This window comes from Pinus tabuliformis, chromosome 6, assembly GCF_031772625.1.
Source record: "Pinus tabuliformis cultivar Carrire ecotype Pingquan chromosome 6, CPIR1, whole genome shotgun sequence".
Taxonomy (NCBI): Eukaryota; Viridiplantae; Streptophyta; class Pinopsida; order Pinales; family Pinaceae; genus Pinus; species Pinus tabuliformis.
Genome location: NC_142292.1, coordinates 1,912,723,913 through 1,912,747,814, shown reverse-complemented (window position 1 = coordinate 1,912,747,814; position 23,902 = coordinate 1,912,723,913). Strand labels below are relative to the sequence as shown.

The 23,902-nt window shown below is 33.6% G+C and overlaps 1 protein-coding gene and 1 long non-coding RNA gene across 2 annotated transcripts; both read left to right on the top strand.

Annotated features, from left to right (window-relative positions):
* The first annotated feature begins 1,795 nt into the window (after positions 1–1,795).
* On the top strand, positions 1,796–2,658 carry LOC149266831 (uncharacterized). Its single transcript, XR_016253031.1, has 2 exons — positions 1,796–2,309; positions 2,438–2,658. It is a non-coding gene; the product is annotated as an uncharacterized LOC149266831 (long non-coding RNA).
* A 17,178-nt stretch (positions 2,659–19,836) lies between these two features.
* LOC149266830 (uncharacterized) lies at positions 19,837–21,111 on the top strand. Its single transcript, XM_089409256.1, has one exon. It carries the CDS (start codon positions 19,837–19,839, stop codon positions 21,109–21,111), a length of 1,275 nt encoding a protein of 424 aa, XP_089265382.1.
* The last annotated feature ends 2,791 nt before the right edge of the window (positions 21,112–23,902 follow it).

Genomic DNA, 23,902 nt, shown 5'->3' with positions numbered 1-23,902 from the left:
GAATTCATTTTAGATAACTCACACTCCCAGGCAGAAGAAATATATAAAATGTTGGAGAGGTTGTCTAACCAGACGAGGGATGCAGGATATGTACCCAATAGAGGTTTTGTTCTACATGATATTGAAAATGAATAGAAAGAAAACTCTCTTAGCCACTACAGTGAGGTGTTGGGTATTGCTTTTGGGTTCATTAAAACAACTTCAGGAGCATGTATCTAGATCTTGAAAAAATCTTCGCATGTGTGGGGACTGCCACATTGATACTAAGTTTATCTCCAAGATTGTTAGCCATGGAATCATAGTGAAAGATGCTACCCACTTTCATCATTTCAAGAATGGACTCTACTCCTGTGGTGATTATTGGTGATATTGATTGAGGCATGAAATAGACCATATGATGTTTAGGAAAAAAAATGGTTATGGATAATTTTTTGTGCAATGTGAAGTCTGCATGGAGGACGTATTATGAATAGATCACTGCCTCAGAATATTAGTGATATGCAGGAACAAATTATTTAATTCTTGACATGTCTCATTTGAAGATGAGTCCAATACAATATTTTGCGATATGTTTTATTACATTGGAGAACAATTCGAGGTATTCTATGCAACAAAAGAAATATGTTTTAAGAGCAAGTTCCAACAGTGTGGATATATATATATATATATATATCAAAAAAAGGAAATAAAATAAATGCAATAATCAGGGATCAAGGTATAGGAGTCCTTAAAACAGATTACTACATTTTTTTTATGTCTGAATGTAGTTATATCCAAAATTCAGTGTATCAGCGGGAATCCCAAAGGAGAAAATTATTAGTCTCTCTTAATAAGTTTTCTAAAATTGAGGCTCTAATCCTGCCAGAAAACAAAATGAAGAAAAGCCTTGAGTATCTTCATCCATCTCACATATCATGAAACCTCATCAGATTGCTAGAATTCAATTTATGTGTGAGAAATGTATCCGATACGAGAGTTTTGGAAAGACATTACTGGCTATAGTTATTCTCTTAAATACTGCATTGTTGTAAACTCATTTTCATTGCAGGCTTATGTTTATTTGGAAAGATATGTGAAGCACTATAAGGATCCTTCCCACACGTTTAGTATGTCCTTAGGTGGTTTTTCTTCTGGAGTATCTGTTCTAATCCTAGTTGTATTTCTCCATGATCACACAGAAAGGAACACGATTTTGAATATTCCAAACATGCAATTCTGGAGGAGGATATAAGGAAGAGACAGGTATTTACTATTTAATATTAACCACCTATAAGTGCTGAAGAAATCATTGTTCACTTTGAGCAATTTCTTTTCTTATTTTTTTACTTCAGATGCGCATTGAAATTTTTCATTACACATTTTACCCTTTTGTTTCACAATTTATTGAGCTATGAGGAGTGGATACCAGTACAGTCACATGGAAAGCTTCTGACAGCATTGCTCATTCAGAGTTACATTGATACTCAACATTCCATCTTTCCTATGAGATTTTAAGGAAAATATATTGTGTGAATGTCTGTTGGATGGATGCTTTGTTTGTCCAACTCAGTTAGAAAAAAAAAAAAGTAGATCTGAAAAGGTTTGAAAACACAATATAGTTTAACTTTGGACTATTAAGTGCACAACCGCAAATGATACTTCCCTTCATCCAGTGGAAACTATCTAAATAAAGGATAAAATTAGACAATAACCTGATATTGATTCTCATACAAACATCCCTGACAACCTTGAGACTTAGTTCAATCTGTAAAAGGGATCATCATTCTAAAATTAAAACATCGTAAAATGGAAATCAATGATGCCAATGAAAATTTTCATTGATCTTATGCAGGCTAACGAGGTTCATTCATTTATAGGTCAGTGGAGAGGTGACCATATTTCTTTAGTGCAGATGATAAGCTTAATCTGAAAATGAGGAACCCTTTCATGCAATACAGAGCATTCTCTACTTTTTCATAAATTTTCAATCTCATCTAGTGTTCTGATTTTCTACAGAAGGAAAGTTTATGGTTATACTAATGTATAATAGTTCCGGCACTGTTTTCAGTTCCTAACATAAACTATTAAGAGGTGTTGGTTTTACAGCCTTCCCTTGTCAGTCTGTTCTGCCTAGACACTTGCAATAATGTTTGTTAAAGTCCTATAGCAGTGGAGTAACTTGTACTTAACTGTAATTTCAGGAAAAGGACATAGCTGCAACTGCATGGAAGCTTGCAGAGTGCCAGGAAACCATACTTGTTCTTAGTAAGCAGTTGAAGGCCCTTGCTTGCCCAGTGGACTCCATGGAATTTCCATACGAGGCAGAAAAGGTATAGTCAGGAAAAGGTACATCTTTCACTCTAGGGTGAGATCTGTTTTGCTAATAAGAACCAGTTGAGACTAGAGATTCAAAGCATGCTGAGGAGAGCCTGACAAATTGTCAATTTTTCTATGGTAGAGAGCTGAAAGGGACCAAAGATATGAACTGGATGCTCCTTGGAGTCCTCGTAGCCAAAGTGCTTCATGGGCATCAGAACCTGAGAATATCAGCACAACAAATGGCAGAGGACGTGCTACTGAGTGGACTAGTGAATCTGGCCTTGCTGCTTCTGATCTATATAAAGTGAATGTACCAGATTCACCAATTGTAGATTATTTGGATGGACATTTAACAATGCATACCTGCTCTGATACGGAAGAAAGCTCACTAGCAGGGTCTCCAGTGAAATCTACACAACAGAGAAACAAGTTCACATGTTTCTCATCAAGAAGTGAATTCCCAAATTCTGTCAAAACATATGGAGGGAAGTCACCTACATCTTCTTCATCATCATCTTCTTTAGCATCCACTTTCTTTTCAATGTCGCGGGAGTAGCTTATGTAAGCACTTTCATGTGCCAGAAGAAGTCACTAAATGGATAAGCAAGGAATTGGGAAAATTACAACCCGTTTTGCCAGCAAAGAGCATAAATGTCACTTTAATTCATTCTAGCATGGCTTGTGATGTGACTATTGAGTAGCAATAGCCTTGCAATTAGAATGCCTATTACCAGGAACTTCAAAATTGTTACATTCAGTTTTGTATATTTACAGCTTTCGAATATAGCCTTCATTTATATTGAAAACTTGTGGCCATGAATATACTGCTAACTAAACTTGATTTGTAGCTGTAGTTAGTTTGGAACTTTAATCGAGTACTTGTGAAGAAAGAGTGGAGATTCAACAGGTTAATAATTGCAGAGCCATGAACCTATGCTATTTTTAGATGTTTTTGAACATTTTGCTATCTTTAGTTCATTTCGTGTTGAACTGGTAACAAAGAAAATTATTCCCTTATTAGTAAAACCTATTTTCAATCTTATGTGTTATCAATTACTTGATTTTCCATTTACCAATTGCAAGTAGAGAGGTATCTACGTACAATTAATTCTAACATCACCCCGTAGTGTTTACTTGGGGAAATATTATTGCATTATCTCATTTGTATAAAAGTATCATGTCATTAACTTATATTGATAGTTTGCATTGCATTGAGCACTCCCCTTTATTGACAAGTTTATTCAGATTTTGTACCATTTCATATCTTCAGACCTCTCTTTATGGGTCTTTCAGGTCTGCTAAGCCTTCCTTTATGCTGCTTTGTGATGGTTTATGCTGCCTATCATAATATCTTCCCCATATGGGCTCTAGCTGAATATCGTCATCATGTTCTGCAATCATAATGTATATGTTTGTCATATCTGTCATATTTCTTAAAGGTAAGTTTTTGGCTATAAACTGAATTTTGAGGGAGATTAGAATGATCTCTAAGCATCTGAAATAAGATGGTTTACTAGTTTGTAATATTTAATGATTGCAATACAATCTTGCATGTGTTTATAAGTGGTAAGATAGTGTTTTCTATACAATCATTGCATGAATGAAGTACCTGGTGATGTCTCTTTGAAATATTAATTAACTTTCTAGGGCTTGGACTATCATTGAAACAGTTTTATCATTAATCATGCTTGTGGTGTTAATATTTATATCGCATAGATCATGATGGAAGAATTTGTGTTACCCATAATGCTTATGGTTTTTGTTCACCATTAGTTTCACTTTCTCACAAATAGTTTGAGAATGAAAAACAAAATTAGTGTTGCCCTTGATTCTTATTGCTTTGCTCTCTCTTAATTGTTTTCATTCCTTATTATGAGAATAATGGTTGAAATATAAATAGAAGCCATATATGACGCACTTTCTTAATCCTGTCATGAAACTTTTGGTATCTTGTAAAACATAAGATCTGATAACTATCACATCATATTAAAATTGTTAATAATATGGACAACGTTAGACAAATTGATTTTCAGGTTTCTAAAGATTGCAGAAAGGACTTGATTACTTTCAACAATACCTGAATTTTTTTTTTTGAATGGAAAATCTAATTTTACAATAAAAAAGTCGGAATTATATTTTTGAAGTTCTTTAATAAAAAAAATTTCCATCTTGTTTAAACATTTACGATCTTCGAAACTACATGGCTTGGACATTTTTCGGAAAGGACCAGTTGTATCATTGAAAGTAATCACGCACACTCTTTGGTGTTTGTGATGTGAGAGCTTACTTTATCACACAAACAGAGTGATGCTTATGAAGATGCCTCTAAGATCCTTATAGAAATTTTGAAAATTTAAATTCATTAAGCTCAGACATAATTTACAGCAATGTCAAAATACCAAAACTACCCTATATTTATCCACATTTTATAAAATAATGCAAAGGATCTAAACTAATTTCTATTCTCGACATGTTTTCAATATCTGCAGAGCGATTGATGGTAAAATGTTGAAATTGACAACTCAAATTTATTGATTCCTTATGAAGAGGTTTTAAATTGTCCTTCTGAACCTGATAGATGCCTTTCATCTGATTACATATCAACTCCGAGTTGGTGAAGACTTCAATATCATAGACATCATGTCGTTTTGACTCTTTTAGCCCTTCAACAAGGGCAATATAATATGCCTCATTGTTTGTCGTAATTCTAGGCACTTCTCTCTTTCCATGAAATAAATGATTTTTTTCCATATTGTAAAGGACAAATTTAATAACTGCTCGACCTAGATTTGGAAAGTAGGACACTTCAATGCATAAACACCACTTTTGCACCATTTTTTACACTTCAAAAACCTGAAAAATAAAATAAAAATAAATTCATGTTAAACAAGTAGACAATTATCTATTTCCTAATACTCAACATGTTTTTCAATCATATATAATTCATAAAAGCAGATAATTTGTGTTCATTTACACTGCAACACTTTCAATACTGGAAACTATTCTGCAAAAAACACATCTAGAAATCACCACTTTATTGGAATTGCTTGCAAACTCTAAAAATATTTATCCTTATCGACTCTCCATACACCAAAATCACATAACCCTAGACTAACAGAGCATTGTCTAAGCAAAGCATGATTCATGTATATGCCTTATGTGTGACAAAAATGCCATTTGTCATATAACATCACAAGTGTTTTCACTTTTGACAGGCTAGTACTACTCTAAAAAGTATTTTTACAGATTGACAGACACATAAGTAAATTTGTTTAACTACATGCCTAACTCTGTCACAATGTTAGGGAACCATATGAGGAAAATTAGTTTCTTCATGGATGCCTTGGCATGTTTGGTGACTATGAAGTAAACCAAAAAATATCGGGCGTTCACCATGACATCTAAAAGGGTTGTATGCCAATCCTGAACTTCACGTGCCCTTACTAGTGTACCACATTTAGGAACTGAATAAACATAAAATTTAAAGAATGAGACTTTGAAGGAGAGAAAGAAATTAAAAAGGCAATAAACCAAGTATAAAACACTCATTGATCTATCAATGGTGGCTTCCCTGGTCAATGTAAGCAGGTAGCTAATATAGCCACCACCAAGGTTCAAATCTACTAAGTGACATGCTAAAGCTTGTGATTATGCTTGTGGATGTGTGCCAATGTCCATGACAATGATTGGTGCCAAATGCAAATCTTGCACAACTTTGGCAGAATAGACACCCCTTGGTCACAATTGCTTACCCAAAGATATCCAAATTGAATGGTGCTAATAGTTCCCTTGTAATGCAAATCTTGGGAAAATTTGGCAAAATAGACATCCCTTAGTCACAGCTGCTCACCCAAAGATATCCAAATTGAATGGTGCTAATGGTTCCCTTGTAATGCTATATATCAATGTTCCAGTAAGTTTCCAGATGGGGGAGTGCAAAAGCGAGGAGACACATGGGGTACGTGTGGAAGCACCCACAAATTTTTGGGGAACTCAGGGGGGTGGGGGGAGGTCAAGGACCTAGCATAAGGGTCCCCAAATCCCAACAATAACAATTCATCCTATGCAAATTCATCATTGTGCAACGCAAATACTAAACAGTAAATAGTAAAATAGTACTAAATTCAAATTTGTAAATGATATAAACATGATTCAGATTAAGGTTCAACAATGAAATACATTGATTCATAAACAATAAATGAAAGATAAATAGTGATGTTATTATAGTAAATGTACTTAAAAAATAGCAGATACTGAAATCTAAAATAGTAAATTGAAATTACTCAAACTCAAAAATAGCAAAGAGTGAAAAATCAAAGACTCGGTCTAAGGTCATCAATGTCTAGAGTCAAGACTCAAAAGTTAAAATTGAAAATCAACAATGTTAAAACTGAAAATCAACAATGGACAATGAACATTGTAAATAAAATGAGCATCAAGGAATGAAAGTGAATAAAAGGAAAATAAAAGCGAAAGTGAGATAGGGTAATTTTACATATTGTTTTTGTGTTTTTTGTTTTGCTTTTTCTTTTTTTTCAGTTCTTAAGCCTTTATAGGAAAAAATTTGGGGAATGCCTAGAAGCAACCAATTCTTTGGGGAACAGTCAACCCTTTCCTAGGGGAACACACCCCCCACACTGGGAAATTTTTCCTTTGTGTTTCCCAACATATATCTAACAAGGGGTCATGGGGAAACATTTCCCCAAGCATCCCCCTATCATAGGAGCATGGGAGGGGAGAGGGTGAGGGGCATCATTAGGGAGGCATCCCCATGGAACACTATTATATATGGGTGCTAATTGTTCTTGATATGCATGTTGAAGAAAAGGGGCGGACAAACTTGGATAGATAACTCTCCAAATTAGCACTTAAGCTAAAGGAAGTCCATGTTATGCATTGCAACTCCAACTTTAAGACATATTTCTCAAAACAATTTCCAAAAAAGAATCCTACGAAGAATGCAATACAAGTAAGAAACTTCACCATCAATAACATTGACTTGGCTCTTTTACTTGCCCTCTTGCTAATTCCCTTGTGAATACATTAGATGCCCAATACAACAACCATGAAGGAAAGGAACTCCTGCATCTAGATCTAAGGTTCCGGACTCACAATCCCATCAACGAAGCAACAAATAGTACTTAATCAAGTAACCTGCATCTAATCTGACGGCAAATCCTATACCTCAAATAGGACTAAATCATCCAGGGTAAGTTCTACCTTATTTCTCTAGTATATGCAATAGAATCTTAGGCTTATCAACATATGTCAGAGCGTGTCCTATGTCTCTAAAACCCACTTCCATCTTTCTTCCACCCCGACATGGTCACAACTACCTAAGCAAGTCACCTTTGCTCTAGCACCATCAACAACACCAAGGACCTAGATGTCATTTGGGTTTAGTAAATGCAGCATAATCTTAGGCTCATCGGTCTGCACAATTTAAGGATACCCAATTGCATCTTGCTCCCACCCAAACATATACATGACTACTTAAGAAACTCACTTTTGCAGCTTTGCTCCAATACCATCAAACACACACACCAATAAATCTACACTTCTGGTTTCGATATGTGTAATACATCCATCCTTGGATGCAAACACATTAAAGCAAAAGTCTTGTCTCCCCACAATTCAAGTGTGCCCACATCCATGTTTCTTTCACCCAAGCACAAGCATGACTACCAAAACGGCTCAATTGAGCTTCTAGTACATCAACTGGCCAACAACGCTACCAACCTGATCCATCTATACTCTCACACATAAATTGAATTCTAGCAATCTGATGAGGTTTCATGATATGTGAGATGGATGAAGATACTCAAGGCTTTTCTTCATTTTGTTTTCTAGCAGGATTAGAGCCTCAATTTTAGAAAACTTATTAAGGGAGACTAATAATTTTCTCCTTTGCGATTCCCGCTGATACACTGAATTTTGGATATAACTACATTCAGATATAAAAAAAAAAATGTAGTAATCTGTTTTAAGGACTCCTATACCTTGATCCCTGATTATTGCATTTATTTTATTTCCTTTTTTTGACACGCACACACACACACACACACACACACACATATATATATCCACACTGTTGGAACTTGCTCTTAAACATATTTATTTTATTGCATAAAATACCTCTAATTGTTCTCCAATGTAATAAAACATATCGCAAAATATTGTATTGGACTCATCTTCAAATGAGAGATGTAAAGAATTAAATAATTTGTTCTTGCATATCACTAATATTCTGAGGCAGTGATATTTTCATAATACGTCCTCCATGCAGACTTCACATTGCACAAAACATTATCCATAACCATTTTTTTGCCTAAACATCATATGGTCTATTTCATGCCTCAATCAATATCGCCAATAATCACCACAGGAGTAGAGTCCATTCTTGAAATGATGAAAGTGGGTAGGATCTTTCACTATTATTCCATGGCTAACAATCTTGGAGATAAACTTAGTATCAATGTCGCAGTCCCCACAAATGCGAAGATTTTTTCAAGATCTAGATACATGCTCCTGAAGTTGTTTTAATGAACCCGAAAGAAATACCCAACACTTCATTGTAGTGGCTGAGAGAGTTTTCTTTCTATTCATTTTCAATATCATGTAGAACAAAACCTCTATTGGGTACATATCCTGCATCCCTCATCTCGTTAGACAACCTCTCCAACATTTTATATATTTCTTCTGCCTTGGAGTGTGAGTTATCTAAACTGAATTCATGCATAGCATTATTTAGATCAGTCTAGTTTTGCCCAAGCTACTTTTCTAAACCATAGTCTGTCATCATTTTTCTGACCCTTGCTACATCTTCAGGCATGTTAGCTGCAACATAGATGTTTGAAAGTGATACATATATAGCAAAGTCACGAGGTTTCAACTCAAGAAGATATTATACTTGATATTTCCATATATTCCATAGGCCCTAAGTAAACTCTACCACACTGAAATTCTTGGTTCAAATGGCATTTTCTGAATATGTACTTTTCCTCAGTCAAGTGTACTGCATGATTTATAAATTAAGACCTATATGATATCCTAAAGTGTGACTCGAACAGCTCCCTTAATTCCACAAGGACAGACTATACCAAAAGAAACATTAGAAGGTAAAGAAGGTAAAGACTTTGCTGTTTCAGAAAAAAGCTACATAGTTTTTTCACATTTGCTTCCTGTGTCCATTTTTTTAATGGATAAAGATCACCAAAAGCCATAATTAATTAAAACTACTCAGCTGCAAAACAAAGCATACCTCCCAAAGTTCATATCTGCAGCTTCTTGCATGTACCCAGTTGGTTTTCAGGCTACTGAAATAACTGGGCTTCAACAGTCCCTCCTAACATAATACACTCCTGCTAAGATTAACAGGAAGCTCACTTTGAAGTCGAGCGTTAAAGCTCTCCAAACCCATTAACAGTTTGCATACTCTGAGAAAGAAAAGTGATACCCTGACATTTGCAACACGGAAAACCTTTAGAAACGAGGTTTCCTAAAAATTGAACCATCTGATTTCATAGTTGTCAGCTTACACACTGCTCAAATTCAGCCAGTGTAGTCTCCAAAATTTACATAAGATTTGGGCGTTCTACATTGCCAGTGTAATCTTCTGACAGTAATAATAAAACTTCAGTGTTTTCAAATGGGGACAAACTTTATTTTGAGGATGCATCTTTAACCTTCAGAAGCGAAGTTTCTTAAAAATTGAACCATCTGATTTCATAGCTGACAGCTTACACACTGCTAAAATTCAGCCAGTGTAGTCTGCAAAATTTACATAAGATTTGGGCGTTCTACATTGCCTGTGTAATCTTCTGACAGTAATAATAAAACTTCATTGTGTTTTCAAATGGGGATAAACTTTATTTTGAGGATGCATCTTTAAGGTAGGTACCAATCATTCATTAAAAAAAATGAAACGCGTTCATCAGTCTATCCTCGACCGCACAAATAGAAAAAACAGGGAAAGAAGAGAGCCAGAACAAAACAGAAAAAAGGCAGCAAGAACAGAAGAAAGGCAGTAAGAACAGAAGAAATTGCATCTGGACAGAAGGTTCCCAACAACTCTGGGGAACAATATTATTATTCTTTATAGTGATACAATCATCCAATCTTGTTCATGGGTTCAAAAAAAGACAAGATAGAGGGACTGGAATATAGAGGAAATGGAATTGGTTCTACATACATGGAGATTCTGTCATTTGCACTATACACTGCACAATGGCAAAGCCAACTTAATCTTGAAAAAATCCCAATACGAAACTGATAACATGCTCCACCATAAAATCAATGCCGACCGAATGATTGTTTTATCTGGTTTTCTGATATCTAGCATATGCCAAAACACAGTCCTCATAAGCCACCGCATCTGCCTGTGATGAGAAAATGTCATCCAAAAGCATAGCGGTCATATTGGCTCTTCCAACCAAATTTACATACCCTTGAAGTATTATGTAAGGAGAAGCTTTCTTTCTGAAAAACAAATCTTTCTGCTTAGTCTGTTCCAAGGAATGCACAATAGAATCCGAATTCTCAACCGTGTGAACATTCTCCATTACCTTCTTCCCAAGCACATAGCTCTTCTGAATAAGATATGTAAGCAGTACACTGTCTGGGAATGGATTCCTACTCTTTCTCTGCAATGCAACTCTCACAATCTCCGTCATCATAGCATTGGCCAAACGCCTAATGGGCTGGATCCCACCAAGTATTACCCCACTGTTCACCAATTTCATCTCCTTCTCCCTTTTGTCCAACGAAGTCCACAGTTGGTTCCCATAAACGCTCTCAAATATGCCCTACATCCTTACACCATTACTTCCTTTACTGTTCAATCCAATGTCTATGCCATTCTCAGGCATAGGATCACTCCATGTGCCATTCTCAAGCATAAGATCACTCCAGGTCCTGTCCTGTACAGTCAAATAAATCCCATTCTTCTTCCTAACTACAGCCATAGCATCACCTAAAACAAAAACCCCCTTAACTTCTGTCAAAAGAACATGTTTAAACTTATGCCTAACCTTACCCAACAACATTTGATAACATGCCCATCTTCTCAACTGAATGGGGGGCTGATCCAGAAACACAATCAAAGCATCATCAGGATTAAGCTCCGAGGAGTAGGAGTCGAGCCCGGGAGTCCAGTTTCCACTTGTTCTGGTGACCTCGTGAGCTGCAGGGGAGTGCCGGGTCGAATGCAGCCTGCGGTTAATTCCCAAATTCGAATTGAGGTGTGAATGGCGGCAAGACGATGATGCAACTCTTGTTAGACGTCATTAAATGCGGAGGGTGGCGGAGCTGGGCGGAGGAATTGTCGGCGGTCGGAGCTAGAAGTTTTTCTGAGCAACGACGGAAACTGGGCAATTCCTCCCCCTCGGTAGACTACTCCTTAAATTATTATTAATTATAAAGGAATATATATATATATATATATATATATATATATATATATATATATATATATATATATATATATATATATATATATATATATATATATATATATATATATATATATATATAGATTTAGAGGATTTCATCATCGAGATTTTTAATTAGCCAAAAGCTTCCTAGTTTAACTTAAGGTGGCTCATGATTTGTTATTTTTAAAAAGGAATTAATTGACAATTTAAATTGACTTTCAAGGGAATATGCTCAACATCCGCATGCTTACAACTATAGTGTGTTACAGAGTTTGTTGGTTGCATTGATTTTTAATAAATTTAAAAAATTGTATCCATGCAAGGTGGCTCCCTCCCACCCATTTCCTAGAGCATTTCAAAGCATAAATAATTTTAGAAAAATTGTCTTCTATCTAGGTGGTAAAAGATAGAAAATCCTCAACGCTTCTATTTTTCATCATGATGTGAGACTCTCAAGGGTTAAATAAAATCGAGTTTAATAATAATATTTTTGTTGCAATATATATATTTTATATATTTATGAAGCCTTTCATTATATCAACCACATTAATATTTTATCATAACTCACTTCATACCAAACTTGTTCATATTAGAGCATGTAACTCCCACTTGCATCAATGTGTGTTAATGGGTTTGTTCCTATTATCAGGAAATTGTTTAGGCCTACTTGATTGGTTGTGTGATTCCTTGTGACTAGTAGTCCTATATTGGTGCGTTGTTGATATATTCTCTCAATTATATGATTATGTGTGCAAGTTAGTTTTTCTATTAGTAGATAACACTCTCGTATTTATATGTACCGTCATTTGACTAATGTCAACTATATTGTGTGTTTTCTGTAACCTTTTGTTGGTATCACAACGTAATCTTGGGCTACCCTTTGATGGGAGGGCCTAGGGGCATAGGAATGAAAGTCTTGTGTGATGGAAATTTTTTGTTTACCCATCATTTAAACTTCAGATGCTTTCACTTCTCAAGAATTATATTTAATTGTTAACATAGCCTAATTAGGTGGAACCATCACTATAGTGAGTAGGAACAATCACTATATGAACACCCATTATATATTGAGGTTTATTGTGTAGTAGTTTCATTTAGATTAGAGTTTATTTCAATGATTGAAATGGAAAAGATAAGAAAGGGAAAGATGTCTTGACGATGAGCTATGAAAAAGTCCTTAGAGCAAAGGATCATCTTGTGAGAGTTGTGTTCTTATTTGACAAGAAATTGAAACCAACTAATGTGGTTCATTATCAAGACGAAAATGAAAAATCTAATCTAATCTAAAGTAAAATTTAAATAATAAAAATACATAATGTTCAAAATTTAAACATTGGAAATAGTCACACATACTTTATAAAATTTAATATTTATTACTATAAATTAATAAATTTAATACTTAATAAATTTAATATATTATTAACTAAGTAAATAATAATATAATATTTTACAAAAATAATATTTTATAATGTATAACTAATTATTAAAATTATATATTTATTAAAGTATATTAATGAATTAAAAAGACTAATGGTTACAAAACAAATTTAATATATAGTAAACACTATACGAACTAACTAATAAAAATAAATATATTAAAAAAGGGATTATATATATATATATATATATATATATATATATATCACTGAAATAAAATATCTATTTCAAAAACATATCTTATATTCATATCTTTTTAAGTTTATCATTGTAATATCTTATAATTCTATATACAACTATATTTATGTAATATTATTTATTAAAAATGTGTCTTAATATTTTTATCTAAATTTATGTTTATAAATATTATTAAATCAAATATATCCACTAAAAATATGTCTAATGTTTATATATTCTTATATCCACTATTTATAAAATATATTCTAATGTTAAATATATTCTAAAATTCCATGTGCGTATATGTATATATATATATTAAAGGTACATTTCATATTATATATTATAAGAAATTTTATATATTTATATATTTATTATATATTAAAGAATATTATTTTTTAAATAATATTTTTTTTAAACCATGTAGGAATTATGTCTTATAAGTAGATGATAAAAGAAACATGGTAAAAAATAAAGTTGGTTATGAAGGAAGGGTGGGAATCCAAATGCTACTTAATTTTCAACCATTATTATTATCGAGATTTTTCACCCTGTTCTCATTCTTGATGGCCTCCCTCAACATCCTATGATGAAAGTGATCAATGTTAGCAATGACCTAGGAATTGTCAATACAAACGTGGTGTTTAGGTTTCTTAACATGATTAGCTAGAGATGAGGACTAGGACTGATTAAGATTAATGTCATTTGTGTGCTCCTAAATTATTTGGTTGATGGAATGGTCAATCTCCCCAATGTAGGGTGTCCCATAGGAGCAAGGGATTAGGTAAGCACCTTCATGTTTTTAATATCGATTGGGTCTTTGATTACTCTAAGGTAGCTCTAAATGGTGTTAAGAAACTTGAAGGTCGCGAAGACCTTATTCTTCTTCAAACTATGGGAAATATTGTTAGTGACCTCATGGATGAAGGGAAGTTGGAAATTGGTAACCTAGTCCTTGGGTTAATTTTTAATTTAGGCCCTTTACTAGATTTTTGAAAATATCTGAGAACTTGGTGTTTTATATAATGAAATTTTCTCATCATCCAAGTCAATCTCATTAGAAATTCTCAAAGAATAGGTAGCCATTGTGTTAAGAACTATGAATCTTTGCACAAAATAATGATAAAGACTCACATGAATATATTTTTTTGTGTGAGTATTTTTACGAAAAACTTGGTGCAGCATGGAAACATCTCCCATCCTAGATATAAGAACATCAAGGAAAGGACGGCTACCATCTACCTCAACTTCCCATTTGAATTTAATCGAATCATATTGAGAATTAATATGTTGGATAACTAGGTCTAACTGGTTCTAACCATGGGTACATATTTCACACATATTATTGACGAACATCTTTCAAAGCTTAGGGTAGAATTGAGAAAAATTCAAATCCTTGGTTTCAAAATCTTCCATGAACAATTTATAAACTAAAGGGGAGATTGGAGAACTCATGGTAACTCGACAATTTTCTTCGTAAAATTCACCCTGGAGGCTAAAAAAGGTAGAGGTTGGGTACATACCAACAATGTGATTGATAACTTGTATACCCTTCTTATTAGGTATTTTTGTATAAGGAGAGACAATGTTAAAGCTCACGAAAATATCCCTAGGATATAGCTTAATATGTTTTAGCTTGTTAACAATGGATGCAAAGTCCTTAATTTAGGACTCCGTGAGGCCAACAAGGGAATTGAGTTTCTTAGCTAAGAATTTAGCAAGAATACAAGTGGGTCCACCTATTGTATTGATGATGGGTCTTAGTGGGGGGGCATATTTCTGTATCTTGCACATAGATCCTTGGTGTGAGTGGGTTGTTCTCAATAATAATTTGTTTTAAGGGGTTAAGGGTACTACTAGATACATTACCATGCAGGACCCCTTTTCAGACTTCTTTAATAGGATTCTTATTAATCATTTTCTTGCTACTACTATCATAGAGGCGATCTATCATTTTTCTCACATTTTCAAATTTATCTAAGATTGCAAAAATCCCACATTTAGAAAAGCAATATTTGGTTTATCATTTAAGTATTTAAGGGTTAAGGACTACGATTTGTTGATGTTACTCTTGGGAGGTCCAACATTCCTAATAGCAATAGCTCAACCCTATCTTATAAACTCCTTAACATTTTCACGTGGTTCTTTAATCCCATATTCATTGTTACAAACAATGTCTTGAGTACACATTTTTCTTGTAGCTATGACAAAATTTAACCCTTTTTCCAAGATGTGATAAATCAGAGGTTTGAAATTTATTCTCGATAAATTGACAACAATTTTATTTAAAGGGTGAGAGATAATATTATAATTAAGTGGATTGAGGATCGTTACAACACTGACTATTACATTTTTTAATTGAATTTGTCTGGGACCATACATACGAAGCCAAGAATTAAAAGAAGAGAAGGGTTCTTGTAGCATACTTAATGACCTAGAATGGAAAGGCTTATTAGTCCCAATAAAATATGCCTCTTCAATATCCTCTCTTGTATTCTTTTAGATAGCTTTTAATCTAGGTAATGAGGGACAATATTCTATCGATTGGTCCTTCTCACATATATTTCATATGTTAAATGGAAATTCCCTCAGAGGATGTTTCTTCCTTGACCTAAAGAAGAATATAGCTATAAATTTCTCTAGTTCCATGTGTTTTTTCTTTGCATGAAACCTATCAATCTGGTAGGACACCAACCTCGTAATGTTAGCTTTAAAATTTTCCACCAAGTTTCTAATTTATGCCCATGTTTCCCCATTATTGGTTGAATTTAGAATCATATTAGAAGTATCATATGTCATGACCTTGTTTCATCATAACATTCCTTATATATATCTCCTTTCCCTAGAAGATTTAGCATGTCAAGGAAATCATCTTTCATTCCTCTAATGACATTCATTTTAACTATCGCCTTGTCCAGATTACTATTCTAAGATATCTTCAAATTATACTGAAGGAGCTCAAAATACTCTTCTAATGTTTCTTCTAGTGTCTGATTGATCCTAAATAGTTCATATATATTATCTCTACAATGATAATAGTCCTAATACTTCTCTAAAAGGGTCTTCTTGATCCCATCCCAGGAGGTAATAGACGCTCCACCAATTCTCCTAATCCATCTCAGTGCAACTCCCATTAATGTATCTAGAAATAATTCTGGGTTTTTTTCATCGATGGTGTACTCCTACAAAGGATGTGAAATTCAAAAATAAATGTACTTGAATCTTCTATAATTGTAACCTAGAAAGTAGGAAGTGCAAACAAAGGGATGCTCTCCATTGGGTCTTGTCCATGGATATTTCCAATAGGAAAATCAAAGATGGTAATTACACTACCTCCCATTTGGTTCTACCTAAGAGATTGAGAGTTTGGTATAGTTGTTACAGGTGGCACCCCAAGTGGAGGAGAATTATCTCTTCTTGGTGATGGAGATTCTTAAGCTATTCAACCTATTTAGGTTGCTCAAACTGTTCATTCTCCAGATGCTGCTAATGATTTCACAACACCTTCTATAACAATATTCTCATAAGGTTACTTCATAACACAACTTAAATCTAGGATGTATTGATGAAGTGGTCATTCTTCTAGACATGATTCCAAATCATGTTTGTCTGTATCTCCTTGTCCTTCTATCAAGCCTTCATATACTTTCCTTATTGATACAGATAGTCTAGAAACTAGAGGACTTGTATTTGATATAAAAGGTTCATAAAATTCTACCTCCCTAATATATGTGCCCAACACAGATGACTAAGGGGAGATTGGCCTTTGTTGCGCAAATTTCCCTAATATTTTCTTCTAAGGTGTTTCCCCTCCAAGTAGATGATTTTGCTTCAAGTTTTGAAATGATCTCTTGTATATATATTACTCTTCCCAAATAATCATTCTTCTTCTTTCTCCCTTGTCGTCTTCTATCTGCATAGTTAGTTTATTTGGGGACATTTTATTTTTATTCTTCACTATTCATGCCATGCAATCCTATGTGCCCTGACTCCTCACGAGGCCAACCCCACTTCAGCATGCCAAAGTGATGGCTAGGTTCTTACCTCTTGTCTTACTTTCCTAAAACCTCAGAGCTAGGAACAAATATACCACACTCTCATAAAATGCATGTTATCAAGCTAGTCACACATATGAACCTCTACTAGTGTTCCCTTGAAATGACACCAAAATTTTGGGTGGAACAATTATCCTTTCAAATGAGAAGAACCAATCAACTCACACATATATTGCTAATCTAGGTAGGATTTTCGTTTCAAGGCTATCATGCAAAGTATATGCAAGAATAGATGGAAACTATTACTAATGAAATTGTAAAACCAACCATTGTAATGCCACTCTAAACACTTAAAGAACTCTTATTGTCACACCAAAAATCTTGCTCACAATTGTAAAAAGAAAAGACACGCAGTTGCGGGATGAATCAAACTCTATCACATGATCACTATTATTGAAAAGTAAAAGAACTCTTCGAAACCATTCATCACTCAAACCATTCTTAAGCCACTCGTTCAATGAATTAAATGAGTCAAAGAACTATAACATCAATCAAATAATGATAAAGCTAATGAAGGGACTCGACCTATTCTAGTACACAATAATAGAGGTTATAATTATACAACTACTTGATGCATGAACAAGATATGTAATAGTAACAATAAATCACACATGAATCATAATTGAGAGAAAGTAAATACACAAATGCAATAGCTCTCTAACTAGTAATCCCTGCTATGAAGGATGACCCTTACTCCTTAACAAGGGATGGTGATTTTCACAACACACAACCTAATACAAATAAATATATGGAGTCATGAATGGTAGAAATTTCCATTAATGAAAATTTGCACTATAGGATTGCAATGTTGGTACTCCCCTTCTAATCCTATCTATGCCTACCTACCACGCAGGGAGTACATTATTCTGTAATCTCATAGTACAAGCCTATTTTCAAAAAGAAAGATCATCACAAGAATATCTTAATTCTCATGTGATCCAAATCCAGAGCATATAATAATTGTGAGATAAAAAATTATCCTAGTTGAAATAAATTTGTAATAGCTTTCCAAATTACAACAATTTATCAATTGGGAATCCTAAATATTTCAAGTGAGTTAGCTACACTATGCATAATTTTCTCCTTTCAATGGCCGAGCTGGATTTTAATGGATGTTTGTCCAAACTAATTTCCATTACTAAACATAGAATAAAAGAGTATCCAAAATAAGCTTGATGTGTATCAGTGAGGACAATAAAAATTATGTTCCATCCTTGGTGAGGCAAAAGTGGGGAAAAGAACAACTCAACAAGCCACACAACTCATGAAATGGAAATCTATTGCGGAGGAATGGAATATACTTTATTGATATGAATGGTCAAAGTGTGAATCTTACATTTACATTTGGTGTATTAACTCTCTTTTGGTTTCTTTCTAACTATGAATTGTTGTCTTCTTTTTAATAATTGTGTTTGTCTTAGAAATACATATTTTACTTTTAAGATTTTTTTATTGCTTAGTGTGAGTAGGGATATTCAAATACTAAAAATTAATGATACTAGAACATCAATTAATATCATTTAAATTCTTACTATTATCTAAATACATCTTTAATAAATTGTTTACTCTAATAACTTATTTACATTACCAGTAAAATTTAAGTTAAAATAAATAAAAAAGCTAAAAGTTAAAAGTTCTTTCATTCCTATTAACATTGTATTTAAAATAAAGTGAAAAAAAAACCTAATATAATTCGGAAGAAGCAAAAACATTAGCATTTCATACAAAAATTTAATTCCAAATTTAATTATTAAATTATAGATTAAGACATATTATAAAAATCATACCTAAACAAATATTGCAACTCATCCAAATCCAAATTAACGCATATTATAAAAATCATACCTAAACAAATATTGCAACTCATCCAAATCCAAATTAACGGGCATTAAAGTGATGGAAGAACGAGTGAGTATTTAATTAATTAATTTTTTTCATAATTTTAATATATAAAGACAAAAAAATATTTTAGTTAACGTTGTCTTAAATAGAACAATGTTTAGATAATCTTTGGCAAAATCACATAACCAATATTGTCGAATCAATTATAGATTAGCGAGATACCTTAGTTTTTTTTTAATATCTTTCAACCATGATCCAATATTCTCACATAATTCTTTTGAAGTCGTGAGTGTACGCACGTTTTAGATTTCGAAGTTTGCAGTGTGGGCACGGCTACCTCCAATTTTATTTGTAGCACGTTCATAGAATATTTTGTAAATCATCGCTGTGACTTCATTATATTAGAAATATAACTATCTATGACCACCAGATTATGCATTTTTTTTGTACACGTAATAAAAGGTTGGCTAAGGGAAATTCGGGGTGCGTCGCTTCCAAAATGATCCTCTTCCTCTATTCGATGCAATGAATTTGTTGGCTACGGAATTGAAAGCTAAATAGTGGGTACTCACAGCGACTTTCGCAGAAAAGAGAAAATGTCAAGCTACGGGAATAGCCGGTTGTCCATGAATTCCTTCCACCGACTGCAACGCCGAGAGTTAACGGGCAAACTGCCAAATAGTTTCTGGGATTACCATTTACATGCCTTGCCCGTACACGAAAGGGTCACAGACTTGGTCATCGCAAATGACATAATATGTGTTTTCTGCAACGCCCGTCTCATTCCATTCGGACGAGAGGGGGAAATCTCGCCCTTGATGGACGAATATGGTAAACCTATAATACTGAATTTTCCAATGGCGATTGAGTTTGCTTACTACAATTCTAATAATAATTCACTCATAATCGTTGGTTATCATGAATCCTTGCCCTACCTCAAGATTTTAAGCGTGGAAATAGCAACTATAAAAGCAGGACGAACTAACGAATACAGAGAGATTTATTCAGAAGAAGCGGACACCATTACTTGGGATTTAGATATTGCAAATTGCAGGGGCATAATTTACAATGAAGAGCTGAGAGTGTTGAAAATTTTTGATTTGAAAGAATACAATGAGATATCCACCATACAAGTTGAAAGAAAAATAGATTGGTATTTTCAAAGTCGAGGAAATATGTACGTAGTGATGTATTTCAACGGATGGGGCATTTCGTTTAAAATTTTTTGGAAACAGAATGGAGAACTGTGTCGTGAAGCTATTGTGTATCTCAACCCTAGAACTCGGTTACATTTCGCTACAATCTGTGGCAATGATAGAATATGTCTTCAACAACGTGGACGGAGTATGGAATTAATTGATATATCTGATGAGGTCCCTCGAGTAGTACCCACAAATTTTGAAGCAATGGTGGAGCCTTACTATCTAACTAAATTGGACCGCTTCTTGTGCTACACTACAAACCAAAGGCTTCTAGTTTGTAATATGCGAGGTGACATTTTGATCACATTTGAAGACCATCCCATGCGTATGCCCGCCTTTACTGAGAATGACTTTTACAGGGGTAATTACATTACAAGCGGGCAGGATATTATCATATCTGTTTGCGGCGCTGAGGAGTCTGATTATCGTACGATCAATATTAGCAGCATTGTTACCGGACAATGCGTGGCAAAGATTACAACCGACGACGATGCTTCTGAAATCAGACAGGCGGCATTGTCAGGTCAAATAGTGTCTCTTGCATACAACGAAAGAAGTGGGGAAATTTTCACAGCTAATGAAAAGAGAATTTGTTGTATCTGGTCAAAGAATTTTCCGTCTGATGATCGTCGATTACCACGCCCTCCTGCTCTGGATCCGATAGAATAGAGTTTAATCTCTCATGAAAAAACACCTACTTTCTTACAATGTGAGACATTGTTCGTTATTTGTTACATTGTTGTGGTTATTTCCGTTCCATCACATTACCATTATCATTGTTGTCATTGTTACTTCTGGTTCAAAACATTATCATTATCATTGTTTTCGTTATTTCTTGTTGAAAACATGACACAATTGTTAACTTTTCTGTTTTTTTAGACCTCAGGTCTCTTTGACAATACAGTATAATATGTTAATGTTATATGGTTAAGTTATAATGAATTTTTTTACAACCAAAATATATAGGGTAATATGTTAAAGTTATATTGTAATGTTATAATGATTTCTTATGTTACTAAATCTTATGATAATTTAGTTGTTAAATTAGCACTTATATCATCATGATTGGTTGTTGTCGAAATTATTTTATTATTTTTATTTAAAAATAACTAGTCCACATAAAACTCTTTATAGAAAATAAGCTTTCATTAAACATACCATTAAATATTGGATCATTAACATAACTCCTTAAATTTGAAGAAGATTAACACTTAACATATTAAGATTAAAATTCATCATATTAGATTAGTATTATAATTATATGGGTATGTTAAAATTGTAGGAGAAATTTAATATTATATGAAAATTAGAGTTATATTAAATTTATATTGTTTAAAAATCTTAAAATAATTTAAATATTGTATTATTTTATTATAATATTAATGATGATTAATTTTTTCTAAGATGAATATGGTTTATCTGATTTTTTAACATTTTAATTTTATGATAAAAAAAAGAGAGAGAAGTAGATTAAAGAAGTTTTGCTCATTTAATAAGTCCATAAAGTTGGTGGTGTGGTATTTTTTTTGAAAAATTAGAATGAATGTGAGTGAGAGTTGGAAAGTCCAAGAGAAAATGTTTTACATCTTCAACTTTCTTAGTATCCCATATGTGATTGTCTCTTCCTTCCCAATGTGTTTTGAGAATATACCAACCCACAATTTCACATTGAAGCTCATGAGAATTGGTTCCTATCTTGGCAATGTTCATTTTCTTTTTAACACTTGTCAATACATAAAGACAATTATAGTTTTCGATATTGGGGTTGATCACCTCCTTATACCTTAGCTTCATTTTTCTTTTTATTTCTCATAACTTATCTTTAAATTTTGAAGTAATAATATTTTTAATATTATCCTTATTATTCAAGATGATCTCCTCCTTTATCATCTAGTGGTTTAGCTGAGATTGGGAATCCTTATGCCAACCTCACTTGAGTCAAAGGTTTGGGTTTTTATTAAAGTTAAAAGTAATTTGAGGAAGCCTTCTACCTAGTCATTGGGAAGAATGTTAGTTCAATGAGCTCGGGAATCCTTATGCCAACTCCACTTGAGTCAAAGGTTGGGGTTTTGATTAAAGTTAAAAGTAATTTTAGGAAGCCTTCTACCTAGTCATTGGGAAAAATGCTAGCTTCAATAAAGTGGATGAGATAGGAATATAATGTTAATAAATTTAATATAATTTTACATTAGAATTATAAAATTATATTATTAAAATAAGTTATATACTTTTAATTTTATAAATTTTGTAAGTTAAAATATTATATATCATTTTTTGGGATTCAACTGTGTTAAGTAAGTTATTCATCTATGAACATTTCCATCATAAGAGGTAGTCATAACTCACTAAATTTTCATGATTTTTGAATAGGTGAAGCTCACAGGGGTGAAGAAGTGGGATTGAAACTAGTGAAATGAATCACATAGCAGCAATCATCACTTTTGAGGCTTTCACTCGATAACTATGACTTCCCTGGAAGTCACCCATCCCAGATCGCCTCTCGCTCAAGGGTGCTTAGCTGTGGATATTTCCCCACAATAAAACCCACTTAACTTGTTACGTCGTTTGCAAAACCTTAACAAGTATTATGCCAAATGAATCATTCATGTAGAGCTTCCTTCACTCTTTTGTATTTAAGTATTAGGGGCTTTTCACATTTAAGTATTAAGGGGTTTTCACAATGCATTATATTAGATATTGTTTTTTGGTATTTAATTGCATTATGTAAGTCCTTAATCCATAACCATTTCCATGAGAGATAGTCATAACTGACTGATTTTTTAATAGTCCACTTAACACTCATTGCATCAGGTGATGCTCACACAAGTGACGAAATATGATTGAAACTAGTGAAATAAATCACATAACATCAGTGATCACTTCTGGGACTTGCACCTGGTAACGAAGACTTTCCTAGAGGTCACCCATCCCAAATCGCCTCTCGCTCAAGTGCGCTTAACTGTGGAGTTTTCCCCACAATCAAGCCTATTTGGCTTGCACCCCATTTGCAAAACCTTAGCAAGTATTGTGCCTAATGAACCATTCAAGTAGAACTCCCTTCACTCTTTTGTCTTTAAGTATTAAGGGGTTTTCATAGTGCATTATATTAGATATCATTTTTTGCGATTTAACTGGAGTTAGTCCTTAAACTATGACCACTTCCATGAAAGGTAGTTGCAACTGTCTAATTTCTCATGATTTTTTAATAGTTCACTTATCACTCATTTCATCGGTAATTCATTAATCTATGACCATTTCCATGACAAGTAGTCGTAACTCACTAATTTCTCATTATTTTTAATAGTCCACTAAGCACTCATTGCATCAAGTGATGCTAATAGGGGTGAAGAAGTGGGATTGAAACTAGTGAAATAAATCACATAGCATCAATCAACACTTTCAGGGCATGCACCCAGTAACCAAGACTTCCCCAGAAGTCGCCTATCAAAGATCGCCTCTC